The following is a 14855-nucleotide window of genomic DNA, read 5'->3' as shown; positions in this document are numbered from 1 at the left end:
TTTTTTTTCTCCTCTTCCTAACTGTACTAACATCCTATTTGAATTAGCCAGAACAGATTATGATATTGAAGATTGTTGATAAAGATGTTTGAGACACATGCAGTAATCCCATTTTAAAAGATTTTGGCTGTAGTTGTATTTTGAATAAATAAAATAAATGGTTTATACAAAAAATGCACAAAAACTATTTAAAAGTGATCTAATTTACACAACAGAGCCCATTCAGTAGCCCATACGTAATTATTGCAAGTGCTTGCAAGTCTCACACAAGAAGCGAACAAATCACTGAATCAAAGTTTTGAATCAGACAGTTTGAACTGATTTGTGGAAAATGAATCAAACTTACCAAGTCTAATGTCATTTTTACTACTTAATGCTATTAAAATGTTAAGGAAACTTTGTGTTAAAATCAATATGATATTCACAGTGTTGCTTGATTTTACATCAAGGAAAAGTCATTGCAAATAAATTGTGAATATTGATTATATTGCACAGCCCTACTTGTGCCTTATTTAAAAAAAAAAAAAATCTCCATAAACCGTAAAATGCATCATATTATATATTTTGAATATTTGCTACGAGTATTTCTGAAGCCCGGCTGGTATTTCTTGGAGTTGTTTGCACCTTTTGGTTGTGTTTGTGTGTAACAACAGATGCACCTTGGTCTTTTATCTGTTTTGATCCATGTGCAAACACAAGAGACAAGAAAAACACTCCAGCTGGGTTAGTGTGGGTTTTGTAATATAGATGTTGTAGATTCAAAGGTTCTTATTGCCTTATGTAAAGTTGTTGACACTGTAATATATGCTCACAGTTGAGCCCTGGCTTGCATGTAGAATGTATGTGTGCGTTTAATGCAGAATGATCCTTTCTAAACCAAACACGCATACACATTTCTAGGAAATAGAAAGTATCTTCATCCTCAAGCTCTCATAATAAAAAAACTGTTCATAACTTTATGCACTCATTAGGGCTGTCAATTTAACATGTAATTTTACTGCAATCAATCATAGAAAGATTAACTACCTTTGTCTTGACATTAAAACCATCACTGATGTATATTTAGTGCATGTTTACATAGAAAAACACTGTAGCTGGACAAAACAAGTCAACCTTGAAGAGAATGACATACTCGACGGCAAAAGTGTGCGTTGTGGAATATATTGATGTCTAAAGGCAATTTTTGTAAAGTCTAATCCATACTTTAATATTATTTTAAGGGCTTTTCTCAGCAAATTAACAATGTATCAATTTGTTACAAACCATGTAATTCATTTGATTTAAAAAGTCAATTGACAGCTTAAGAATTAATTTTAACCCAGGACCAATCCACACATTAAAAGGATGCTTCGTCACTCTGCGTGAACAATGCAACCTCACATCTCCCATCACACCTAAAATCAACCATTGTGATTGTTCTTCTCAAATTGTTCTCCTGTGAATAATATTTGTGTGACTCAAAATGTCTTTCACCCCACTGATGTGTTCCGGGAGGGCAGTGCTTAATGTTAAGTCGTGCCTGTCAGGTTTCCTTTGCACCTAATTAAAGCATGACATCATTTCCTCCCTTTCCTTCCGAGTCCTTGAGCACCGTCATGAGCGTGTGATATGCTGTTGAAGGCTCTGTGTGCTGTTTTATGTTGTTGCATATTTTGCAGACGTAGGATCTGTGGGATTTTTTGACCACTGCTGCAGGTCAATGACGTTGGTAATTTTTCCTTTCCATTTTTCCTCCCTCCCCATGAACAAGCCTGGATACTAAAATATCATTAGTGCCATTGTGTTCCTTAATAAGATGACGACTGCATAAAATAGAGCATCTGTGCGAGACCAAATGGAGGCCCATAGAGGCCATGTGTTTATTTTATTCAGCATTTTTTCCGAAGATCAAAAATATTGATGCATGGCCTTTGTGGGTTTCTGAAGTAATCTGGTTTTGCAATACATTCAGGTTTTTTATATATAATATATATATATTACACCTTATAAACAATAATGTTCAGCAGGGGTGTAAGATGTACAGAGAAGTTGTGTATGCATTCAGTTATGGGAGCTGTGACTTTCAATTTAGTATTAATATAGTATAATTGAATAAAGAATCCAATAAGAAAGAACTTTGTATATAGTAACCCATTTAATTCAGTGTTCTGTCTTTGTATTGCTTGAAGACTATAGTTTTCTTAAAATATAAATCTAATGGCAACCTTATTTACATATATATATTGCTATCTTTAAATAAATCACTCATATAAAGTTTTGGTCAGTTGGTCCACTCATAATTGTGTTATAATCTCGATTATGATTTTTGCTATAATCACGCAGCCCTAGGTCAAAGTGTCATGCTAAATTTTCAGCAGCCATACATTTCCAGTTTTCAGTGTCACATGATCCTTCAGAAAACTTTTTAGTATGCTGATTCAGTGCTTAAGAAACGTTTAGAAACGTTAAGAAAAGTTTTGTTTGTTAAAAAGTGCAGCCTAATATTTCTTTGGAAACTGTAATTAAATACATTTTTAAAATAGCCTGCATTTAATTGAAATAATTATTTTGTAAGTCTTCAAAACTAGGGTTTGATCAGTTTAATCTATCCTTTCTGATTGAAAGCATTACTTTCTTTCATCAACAAAACTTTTGAATTATAGTGTTGATACATGCAGCAAATGTATTGTCAAGGTTTAATGCATTTGTAGAATTAATAATTTTTTCCTCTTCAGAGATGTAATTAGGTAAGAATACAGTTTCCCAAAATAATACATAAATATAGTAATTAAGTGCAGTTATTTGAGTACTTTACACCCCTGATGTTCAGCAGTCTATCAGACAGTCAAACACATTAGTCACTCTTGGTTTATTGCAATAATGCCATGAAACTCAGTGGCTCTTTGGATTAATTTGATTGGTGCCTCAACCCACACTCAATCTGGCAGGATGTTGTAAGTTAATGAACACTGATCCACACTTACTCAGAAACACATCAACACACAATGCACAGATCCTCCTTACACATCATCTCAAGACGTTCCCAACCCTGCTGATTCACATCCACCTCCCTGTTTGGCCTACAGGTCTTCATGTACACGTTTAACTCCAGTCTTTGCTCTGTAGCATTTCATCATCATTTCCTTTGAAGAGCATAACAGTACTTTACTGTAGTTCACATATGAAATGATTTTGATCTTCTCATTGATTTCTAACAACTGATGATTTTAGCATTGTACTGGTAATATTAAAGGAACTAAATGATACATTTCCTTACTGCTAATCTGTATGAGTTACTGTTTTGATTTTTTCCCCCCATGATGCTACTTCTGTATATTTTAATGTTAGAAGGACAGAATATTAGACAGAATATTTGTCTTTTATTTCTTTCCTGTGTCTTACAGCAAGGTGCAGGCAATGCTGAGAAGTTTGATTATGTAAGTCATTTATCAAAAGATTCCAATCAATTTTTTTCACAGGAGCTGTTGTTTTTGTTTGATTTACCTTTTTTGATTTCTGTCTTGCAGTTGATGAACTACTTGAAGAAGATGGCTGGAAATGAATATGTCGGTTTCAGCAATGCCACGTATGTTGAGCTAACGGTTCTGTAGATTTGATCATAGATACAGTTGGCAAACAGTCCAAATATATAGTCCTGACCTCTTTAGTACATTCAGTATCTGATTTATGTTATGTATGATTTGTGTTGATGGGTTCGGTTAAGGCAACTGATTATTTATGTCAACTGATCTAGATTTCAGTCGGAGCGTGAGTCGGGAGACAGGAATTTCGCTATTGGATATTACCTGAAAGAAAAGAAGGTTAGTATCTCGGGGAGCTTTTGATGTGATTTAGTGATTTATCGCACCCAACCGTGTCTCTGTTTCTCTTCACATATACCCTTCACATTTTATATGCTGTGACTTGCTTTGTTGGAAAACATGAGATGCGGGCAGTGGAAGAGGGAATAAGCACAAGAGTTTTGTGTTTTCAAGACACAAGAGCCATGGTCAAAGATGTCTCTCTAGTGCATGTTTACATAGAAAAACAACGGAAAAGTAGTCTAGTGGAATGGAAAAACATATTCTGTGTAAATGGCCCCTTTACTTACAGGAGTGGTTATTTTTTTTTATCTAAATTTCTCTTGTACGCAGTGCTTTCCAGATGGTACAGACATGACTGCTGTTCTGGACTTGTACTTTCAGGTGTGTACAGAGATGCCTTCTATTTCTAAGTTACTGTCAGAATGAAACATAACAGTTATGAGTTTATCGCAATGGATTTTGGGGTTGCCTTTTGAAATATTGTAAGTGATATGCACTACCATTCTAAAGTTTGGGGTTTTTAAAGTTTTTTTTTTTGTTTTTTTTATGCATTGATTTGATCAGAAATACAATAAAATTGTAATATTGTTAAATATTGTGTCGATTTAAAAATATATTTTCTATATACAATATGCAAAATTCTATTATTTAAAAAAAAATATTAAATTTTTTTTATCCATTTTAAAATGTATGTTTAATTTATTTACATGTAATTTATTCCAGTTATGGCAATGCTGATTTGGTGACTCATATCAATGTTGCAATCTGTGTAATATTTTTGCTAAAACTTTTTTTCAGGATCCTTCGATGAATGAAAAGTTCTAAAGAAAAACTTTTATTTGAAATTGAATTTAAAAAAATCACTTTTTATCAATTCAATCCATCCTTACTGAAAAAAAACTTAAAAGAAACTTTTGAATGGTAGTATATTACCAAATGAATCAATATATAAAGAAATATTATACAAATTGGAATCAAAGCAAGAGCTTGCAAATCATGATCAGAAATCTGTAAGTCACAGTCGATACACTACAGTGGAATGGTTATTGGAGGTCATAGAAAGTTGATGGCTCTTGCTTAGTTTGACATGGCACAAGCATGGCAGGACTTCAGTCTGGTGATTCAGTCTCTTGACTCCTGTCATGTGATTCTGAGATCATGCAACGTGTGTAATGGGATAGTGCTGCTGATGGCTTTCTCATCCACACATGTGGACAAATTCTTAGGGTGTTGTTTCAGTAAAATCCATGAGGAAAGCTCCCAAATGAAGCATGTTGAAACAAAACTGTGGTTTGGCATCATTGCCTAATAATATTTCTCATTCATTTGTGTTTGTGTCCATATGTGCAGTTGTGCTCCATCGAGGTAACCTGTGAGAGCGCTAGCGTCATGGCTGCCACACTGGCCAACGGTGGCTTCTGTCCAATCACAGGCGAGCGTGTGCTGAGCCCCGAAGCCGTGCGAGACACCCTCAGCCTCATGCACTCCTGCGGCATGTATGACTTCTCTGGACAGTTCGCCTTCCATGTAAGTTTTCGTGTGTGCAGATTCAAGCGTGTGTAAACGCAACAAATGCAAGTAACGTAAATCAAATCCCCCTAGCTTTCAGAAATTCAGTACGACATAAAAAAAGCATTTTTTGTAGATTGCTTTCTCCAAATCCAGATTTTTCTTGTAGGGTCTTAAAGTCCACATATACTTTTTAGAGAATATTTGTGTCCATTATTTGTGCTAATTAAAGTACGCTTTTTTTTTTCAAATTCACTTAATAGTTAGCATGCAGTATTTCAGGCTTATTCAAGCTTATTTCCAACATAACTGTGGTTTGCATTTTGGATTGCCAAACACACCTTATTTAAATGTTTAATGTTTAAATGTTAACAATTATGGTTGTCATTATTTATCTGTTTATAATTTGTAATGTTAATGTACTTTTTTTATTTTCTTCAGGTGGGTCTTCCGGCCAAGTCAGGTGTGTCTGGTGGTATTCTGCTGGTTGTGCCCAATGTGATGGGCATCATGTGCTGGTCCCCTCCATTGGACAGACTCGGCAACAGTGTCCGGGGCATCCAGTTCTGCACAGTATGTGAATGTTTTTGTTTGCTGACACCTACACACACATAAACAAATACATTTCTTATGAAGTTCAACCAATGTACTGGAAATTTGGTAAAAAAAAAAAAAACATTTTGCAAGTTCACCAAGACATTATTGTAAATATACATTAGGAAATAATTTGTTTCTAGATTTCTAAAGTCTGTTACAGTTAGGGAAAATTGTCAAAATATGTTCCCATTTTTATTTTCATTATTTTGTCAAGCTGTACAGCCTGGCCCTAGATGCACATCGGCATAAATACAATGAATGGGACATTTTATCATGTATAGTTTGTCTTCACTGTTTATTGTGATCCTATGATCCTGTCCCTTGTGAGGGCTTCTCATCGTTTACCTGCGAAATGATTAGAATCTGTCTGTTATTTTAGGTCTCTCTGAGAACCAGCATTTATTAGGATCTGAATATCAGTACAGCCTCTCAGACCCTTGTTAAAGGTCAAGGAGTCTATAATTACTCCCTGTGTGTCATAAGCAAATCAATGCCGCCACAGTCCATGTCTTGGACTCATTAATGGTGATAGTCCGACTCAGGAAGACCTCAGCAAGGGGACCAGAGCCAATTGGTGAAGTTCATTCTGAGGTGGAAAGTATGACTAGAATTTGACATCATTTATAGGAGAGGTTGACAGATTTCTACTGTCACACAGTCACAGAATCAGAAGTGAATTTAGAGCCACAGTGATAATGGAAGGCTTTGTTTCTGTGAGCAGTGTTGCTGTGCCAAAAGAACGGTTACAACTGGCAAGTCAGAGGATCACAAGACTGAAAATGGGTGTAATATTAGACATTCAGACATTTCTGCCAACTCTTAAGTTCCCAACAAATTCAGGAAATGTCCCAAATGTTTCGAGTGAGTTTCAAGGTCAGCTACACAAACTTAATTCAACATTAAATCAATTCTTGTTCAAGAAGTCATTTGATCCTGATAGATGTCACAATAGGGAAGAAAAAAGAATAATTCTGGAAGGAATCTGAGAAGTTTAATGACATTGTGATGGAGGTTCATTTCAGCATCATCATGGGCTTTAATGAAAGCAGGCACCTTCTCTATGCACTGCACACTTTCCGGTCACTAGCAGACCACTTTCAGACACTCAACACAGTTCTTCAGTGTGTGTGCGCTTGAACCTTTGACCTCTAAGACTGATCCCCTGTGGCTTTCTCTCCGGCTGTAGGATCTGGTGTCCTTGTTCAACTTCCACAACTATGACAACCTGAGGCACTTCACCAAGAAGCTCGATCCCCGCCGAGAGGGAGGGGACCAGCGGGTGAGTGCCCTCTTCCATTTGCTGCCAGCCTTGCCCTCCCCATGTGCCCCATTGACGCATTACACCACGTCTTGTATGAATGACTGCATGTAATAATTTACTCAAGAGAATACCGTCTATTTCCACTAAATGTCTTGTATAGGGCCTGCAGTCAGCCCCCTGAAGGAGCATTTTGACACTACATGCCAATTTTCCTTAAAAAAAAAAAAATATGGCCAAATGAGTTTAACTTTGCTTAAAATACTAATATCTATATCTAAAAAAATAAACCAATTTACATATTTGAACCTGAAACCAAACCTGATTTAAATATATATATATATTTATATATATCAAACCTTGGGCATGAAGATGCCTGTCTGTCCTCCATAATGCAACTGAGACAGTTTTCCTGTTGAAAAGTATAAGTTTCAAATTAAAATAAGTGAAAAACTAATTAAAAAGCTTTTCATGAATCCAAAATATTCTACTATTTTTTTTCCCAAAGGTTGCAATTATCAATTGAATCAACAACAACAACAATAAAAATAATAATAGTTATTAATAATAAATCTTAATTGATCTATTTTCTGTTATTATTTATATTACTTATATTTTTGAATCTAAGATATCATCATCATTATTATTTGTATTATTATTAATCTGCAACCGTTGATTCCGTGTGGGCCTGGTCATCTGTTAGTAATGATTATGACTTCAATCAGACTACTGCAGTATGTGCAATTTCTGTGATAAGACAGACCTGTTTAGTTTTTTTTTGTTGTCGTTTTAAATTGTTGAAAAAAATTCCCGGTGTGTGAATATGAAGGCTTCCTTTGTGACAGTTTGTTTTTGTTGACTTTGAAATCTGTTCACACGTCACCATGTTGAACAGTGTGAGTCACACACTTTCCCCTAATCTGTTCTTCATGTTGCTCAACACAGCAGTACACCTTCGGACCCCTGGATTACGAGAGCCTTCAGAAAGAGCTGGTTCTCAAAGACACTATGTGGACAAAGGTCTCGCCCACTGAGTGCAATGAGGACAGCTCCACTACTGTAGTCTATAGGATGGAGAATGTCAGAGATGGCAACTAAAAGAGATCTGACTGACCTCGGCGAGCTCTTTGACAGTATATATTTATGTACTTTAACTGTTATTTATTTTCAATGAATCTCATTCTCAGCACATGTTGGTTCTGCACCAGTCTTGGTGAACTTGAATGACTATGGTAGAGGATATGGTCCTTGCTCCTTGGCTTCTATGTATCTATCTGTGCTAACACTGAAAAGCATAGCAGAGGGCTTTATTCTTCACTTACATGGATTTTAGGTGCAGCGTGATTTATAGGCTCTTGTCTCTCATAGACCAGAAAGTGTTGTTTTTTTGTTTCTGATTTTTTTTTCTCGTTTTAAGTTGAGCATTGGCTGCTGAACAGAGACCGCAGGTGGTTCTGTTTTGCACTACGACTAAATGTGGTGGTCATGTATAATTAACTGCATCGTACCAGATGTAGAGTCGTCTGTGAGGTCTTTAACTTGGTGTCACAAGTACATGGACATCTTCTGTAACGTTATTATTTTTTTCACTGTCATGTTTTAACCGTGTATGCTGCTGTTGTTTCTTTGGAACACAAATATTGTTTTACGAATTTTCATGCAACTTATTTTCCATATTCCAATCTAAATCTTATTAAAATAACCATAAAAGTTGTCCATCTAATTGAAGTGTTCTGAAGCCATATACTAGCTTTCATAAGGTAAAAGATGAACATTTCAGTTATTGAAAATGGCATTTGGTGCGAATTTGGTATCTGTAGTATCATTGGATAACGTGTCAGATTTAGTCAACACACACGCCTTGAAAAAAAATTGAATATAGTGCAGATTTGGAGAATACAGTCCTATGGACCGCTTGTATATGTGAGGTGTAGCCAGCTATGGGAACCCGTACCCATTTGTGCTCTGCATTTAACCCATCCAAGTGCACACACACAGCAGTAGTGAACACACACCCGTGGAGCAGCTGGGGGTCCGGTGCCTTGCTCAAGGGCACCTCAGTCATGGGTACTGAAAACAGTACTGGGAATCAAACCCACGGCCTTTAGGTCACAAGTCTGACTCTCTAACCATTAGGCCACAACTGCCCCACTTTTATGGTTGTTTTTAGATCCGTTTTGAAGGTCAACCGGTTACAATGAAAAGAACTTCATGAAGGTTCTTCAAAAATCTTCCTAACATAACACACAACATAAAGGTGAAGTAGTATTTTCCATTTTGGCTGAACTATTCCCGATCTACTGCTCCCTTAGGACACATTCCGACCAAGCGTTAAGGTTAAAAGGGACCTCATGTTGCAAAGGAGAATTTTTAGATTAGTCACGATGCGTTCCTGCTGAATTGGTAGCTGCGCGTCCTGAGAGGACTGTTGTAATGGGCAGTGGTTGCATCATAGAGCCGCACTAGTCCTGCTCAGCAGCCAGCTGGAGCCTGCTGTCAGACCTTTGCAGTGAAACCACTACAGGTTACAAAGCTCCTCTTCTTCCGCCTTCCCTCAGTTCTGTTTTTTGTCTGTATGTTATTGCTAGAAACATTTATGCACATTATTGATAGTTCAGAATATGTTGGTTTATATCGAACTAAACTTGGATAAGCTTTTGAAGTTGTTGTATTGGTGGAAGGATGCTGATTAAGTATCAGCAAGATACTAAGTATTCTCTATTTTTATGTGCATGTTGCAAAAATGTTTTCTTTTTTAATCTTTTAAATCTAAATGTTCATTTTCATTTTTGCATGATTTGCTTTGCTTTCACAGGCTTGTATATTTCTGGGTTTTGTTGCTTAGTTTCACCAGTTTGAATGATTATTTTCATGTCTTGTTTTTGTGCTGCTTTAGTGGAGAAGTGTTTCTCATGCTCACTGACAGCTTTAACAGTCAATATATGAGTTCTTTACAGTCTAGTTACTTGAACTGTCCTGAGTCTAACAGAACAGCTGACAAATGCTTCATCACAATATAATATCATTTGATTTTACTCTGTCATAACAGTTTAGTTTATTTTCTCTTTTGTCATTGTGTATTTACGCCATTTGTTCTGGTTTTATTTTTGTATCATTAATAAATGTATTTCATCTAATCTCATTGTTTCCTGAAATTAGTTGTATTCCATTTGTTGTGTGTGTGTGTGTGTGTGTGTGTGTGTGTGTGTGTGTGTGTGTGTGTGTGTGTTCCATTCACACAGCAGTAGTTGACTGTACTGACTTGATACACAGATGACATGCTTCATCTCATCTATCCATCTCGCGTTCTTTCTCACTTGTTAGCTTGCAACAGCTTGGCAAATCCTTCAAAAGCAACATAAAATGTAAATAACCTTCAGAATGACCTTCAAGCAGTTTTAAACTCCAGCAGGTTTGTCTTGGTTTTCAGTTGACTTAATCTGAAATTAACATGCACATTTCTGGAGAATAATTACACGTTTGCAGACAGGAATAGTGTTTTGCGTTTCTATTTAAGACATTAAACTGAACTCAGATGTAATTTGAAGTGATAGAGATTATAATTAAACACACACACAAGGAGATTCTGACATTTCTCAGATGATCTTTTGGGCCAAAGACACTGACAACTTCTCTGACTCTGAATGTTTGTGGGAAGGAAAGCAAAGATACTGGATATTAGAAGATAATACTCAGTGTGGTACTGAAGTATAGTTAAACTAACTTTAATTTAAACATTCATTAGATTTGAATCTAAATGCATGGTCATGATGTGTATACATTTTTGTCATCTATTTAAAATGTAAATTTTTATCTAATTTTAAATACTAAGCGTCTATATCTTGTAAAACTGATCATATTCGTATTTGAACTTCTGATTATTTCAATTGATGGTTTTGATTGGTTTACAAAATTGTACTAAAATTGGCACAAATCGAGTTTATAGAGAGTCTTTTCTTTAAAAGGTGAGGGAACCCTGTCTATAAAATATCAAATATGATCCTATACACATTATATGGCAGACTTAAAATGCAACCTTCAGTTTTAAACCGTATGAAGTAGGGGATTGCTTTCACTTTTGCTCAATCCACCTGAAAGAAGTGTTGAATTTAGGTGCCCCTTGAATGCAAGTGCTCATATATTTAAATGCACTTGATTTAATTTTTCATTGTCTATTTGGTGTTTCCTCTCAGCTGTCCTCTATTCCTTTCTGTCTGCTAGAGCTAGAGGAGACACTCCGGAGGCCTCCGTTTCTGACCACCACCTGACCATAATAATTTATTTCTATTCCACAAAGGCTCTTTTCTATCATTCCAGGTGAAATCTGTCATCAAACTCCTCTTTGCTGCCTACACAGGAGATGTTTCTGCTCTCAGAAGGTACTGAGTTCTTTATTGCCTACAAGTTTTAGGAGCGTTTTCTGTAACTTTTCATTAAACATGACTGCAGGTTTGCACTGTCCTCTGTGGACATGGAGCAGCGGGACTATGACTCCAGGACGGCGCTACACATAGCAGCAGCTGAGGGTACAATATTGCACACGCTCACACTAGTTTAGGGTTTAGGGTCACTTATTAGGGCCCAAGAACCATTGGTGTCTGTTAATTTGGTATCTGATTGTTTGCCTTATAGCTGGTAGTTGATGAACTGAAGTATAACAAAAAAAGAGTGATAGAAAGTGAAGCTGTAATTTGCTTTTGCATTTTGACTCAAAATGTGCATGTCATAGTCACTATGCCTTAAATGCCACATAAGTTTAGGAACAGCGCCAATTGGTGGTCAAAAGTGGTAATGTTTTAAATAATGGTAATAAGCTAGCTATGCTGGGCAAATTTACAATGTGTATTTTTTTTGCAGCTATATTTTGTATTTATGTCTTTTCATTCTAGTTTAATCACTACGCAAATAAGTCCTCAAATACCGTATTGCTCTGAAACTATTCAGATCTTTATTTCATGATGCTTTTCAGTGCACTGCAGTTTTACATCTAAACTTAAATCTATAGTATGTGTTGTATAAATAAATCTATTTCTTTTCATTTTAGGACATATTGAGGTTGTGCGTTTCCTGTTAGAGGCCTGCAAGGTGAATCCTGGTCCCAAGGACAGGTGAGCAATACAGTACATACATATATATTTTATCCTCTTATTTAGAAATTAAGTATTTGTAAGACATCAGGTGTCCCATGATGGTCTTGGAAAATTTTTCAGGATTTTGATTTCTAACAAGAATCAGGTACAACTTTCTCTTTGTGAGTGCAATGTGTGTAAAATTATTTAAAATGCATTTTTAGATCACATTTCATTATACTATTATATTAAGAAATATTTATTAAAAACATAAAAAAATATATAATTACATTTTAATGTGTTTTATATATACACAACTTGGTACAAAGAAGCAGACGGGTACAGTATATCTTATATGTCATTTAAAATATCAAGTATAATATATTGGATATACAAATTATTTATATTGTTATTGCAATAACACAGGGACAGCACAATTTATTTTTAATAGATTTTTAAAAAGTAATAATTTTATAATTTATATACATATATTTTTAAACTGCTCTTAATACATTCTAAATCTTTTACACTGTAGAAATTATACAAGTTTTGATTTACTGTTGTAAAGTAAATCATTGTTTTTAAATATATTCCTTTTATAGTCTTAATATTAATAAAATTATTAATTATGAATATTAGATAATAATAATAATTCAGTTATCAAACGGTATAAAGAGTTACAGAAAAGATGTGGAAACTATAAAAAAAAAACTAATTAAATAACATTTGTGTTCTCTAGGTGGGGCAATACACCTATAGACGAGGCGACACACTTGGGTCATCACGAGGTGCTCGCGCTTCTACAGGAGTACAGCGGTAAACACAACCCAGCGGAGCATTGAAAAACACCTGCGTGCGATTCTGGAGACGTAAACTTTTCTTCTACCACTACAGGACACTCTTGTTGAACAGCTCATGAAACACTGCCCCCTCTCAAGATCCGTGTGCGTGTTTTCGTCAGTATAATTTTTCGTTTGAAGCTGTCTCCTGTAGTTTTAAGCTTTTGTGAGAAACTTTTGGGTTGTTCAAAACAACTTCCTTGTAAGAAAGGGTGTGTGTCATGATGATGGCCATATTTAACGGTGCGAAATGACTCTCAATGGGCGTTATAATTGTATGCTTTCGTGCCTGTGAAAGGTGGGTCGAGGTATGCGAGAGGATGACTACAGCCATGTCATTGTTTTCCTGAGGGTAAACAGTTAAACTCAAGAGTACGAGAATGAAATCCAACAATCCTAAGAAGCGTCTTACATTAAAAACAGCTCACGACATAAAAGCTGCTAGCCAACATATCTTACTTTTTTATGCTGTCTTATAAAAAAAAAAAAAAATTATCGGCAGAACGGAATGGAAATCGAGATGCGACCTGCAAGTCTATTGCATTTCCATTATCAAACAATCGATGTTGTCACGAACGACGATTATTATTAAGATCCGAAATAAGAGAACGTGTCCTGTGTAAAAGTGGGAATTATTTTAATCATTTAGTTGCTTGGAATTTTTGTATGTATATCACTTATTTTATTATACCTCATTATTTGAACATTTTATTGGAATGCCAATAGACAGTTATTTTTGTTAATCTTTATCGTATTATCAGATATATGGACTGTGTATTCTTCAGTTCACTCATATAGCCATTTACACGCAAAGTACACAGTGTTAATCTTAGAACAAAAGTGGTCAAAAATAAATGTATACTGGATAACAGGAAGATGAAAGTTAGGAAAATCACATTATAAACAAATTGAATCGTCAACACCTGCTTAAATCAATATCAGATACAATTAAAAACTCCTTTTATTTATAAATCTTATATATAAAAGACACTGCATCTGTGCATTTATGTATATTTTATGAAGTGTTAAATTACTGTAAGTGTAGAGTCTATTGCAAGACGTCAAACCTGTTCACCCGGACCAAACACTTGATAGTCAAGTCAGTTATTTGGACAAAAATCAAGTTCATGTCAAAGTAAATGAATGTAAACTCTTTTAAAGACACTTCTATTCAGTATTCACTGAAGCACATATTTTTTGCTGATTTCTAATAGACTCTATCTGGCTGACTAAAGTCAGTGCGTGCTATTAAAGCGACGGTATATGAAGATTCATCTTTGATGTGCAATAATGAATAAAATTGTGTTAGTAATTAAAAGGGTGTAATTTTACTCATACATTATACATACAGTGGACAAAACTACATGCAACACAAAATCTGACTAGAAAAAAAAGTTAACCTGAATTCAATTATATATCAAACGAAGTAATATCACAATAATCTTAACAATCAGCAAAAGTCATGCTCATAGCTGAAACGGTGCAGGATGAATAATATACGGAAATACTATCCATGTGCAACAATAACAGTGAGGCATGTGTAGCACAATAGCAAGATTATTTTCCTTTAAGTATTTAATTTAAACAACTTACAGTGCATTCAAGGTATACATTTTATCCATTCTCTGGGAATCCCGTCTATGACCTTTGCATTTCTACACACATTCTCTACCAGTTTAAAGACTAAATCCTGACAGAACTCCAGGCCGTGGTCTTCACTGACATGCTGTTGTACCATCTTAGACTTTCAAACCAGAAAGTCTGTCTTCATTCTTCCCTC

At 35.4% G+C, this 14855-nt stretch overlaps 1 protein-coding gene across 6 annotated transcripts in view; it reads left to right on the top strand.

Moving 5' to 3' along the window:
* Positions 1-13467, top strand: part of glsb (glutaminase b) — a 32098-nt gene extending 18631 nt beyond the window's left edge. For 2 of the 6 annotated variants that reach the window (XM_059562384.1, XM_059562383.1), the window contains exons 9-19: positions 3384-3416; positions 3507-3565; positions 3734-3800; positions 4134-4184; positions 5154-5330; positions 5754-5885; positions 7096-7188; positions 11485-11546; positions 11617-11693; positions 12212-12275; positions 12976-13467. In XM_059562384.1, coding sequence (XP_059418367.1) covers positions 3384-3416; positions 3507-3565; positions 3734-3800; positions 4134-4184; positions 5154-5330; positions 5754-5885; positions 7096-7188; positions 11485-11546; positions 11617-11693; positions 12212-12275; positions 12976-13078 — 918 coding nt within the window. In that variant the 3' untranslated portion in view covers positions 13079-13467. Of the gene's footprint in view, positions 1-148; positions 1508-1658; positions 1709-3383; positions 3417-3506; positions 3566-3733; positions 3801-4133; positions 4185-5153; positions 5331-5753; positions 5886-7095; positions 7189-8112; positions 9045-11484; positions 11547-11616; positions 11694-12211; positions 12276-12975 lie in introns of those variants that run through there. The other 4 variants (XM_059562388.1, XM_059562387.1, XM_059562386.1 and 1 more) reach the window with 4 other exon arrangements.
* Positions 13468-14855: the final 1388 nt, after the last annotated feature.

This window comes from Carassius carassius, chromosome 11 (genome assembly GCF_963082965.1).
Source record: "Carassius carassius chromosome 11, fCarCar2.1, whole genome shotgun sequence".
Taxonomy (NCBI): Eukaryota; Metazoa; Chordata; class Actinopteri; order Cypriniformes; family Cyprinidae; genus Carassius; species Carassius carassius.
Note: the sequence above shows the minus strand (reverse complement) of the source record. Positions and strands in the feature narration are given on the sequence as shown.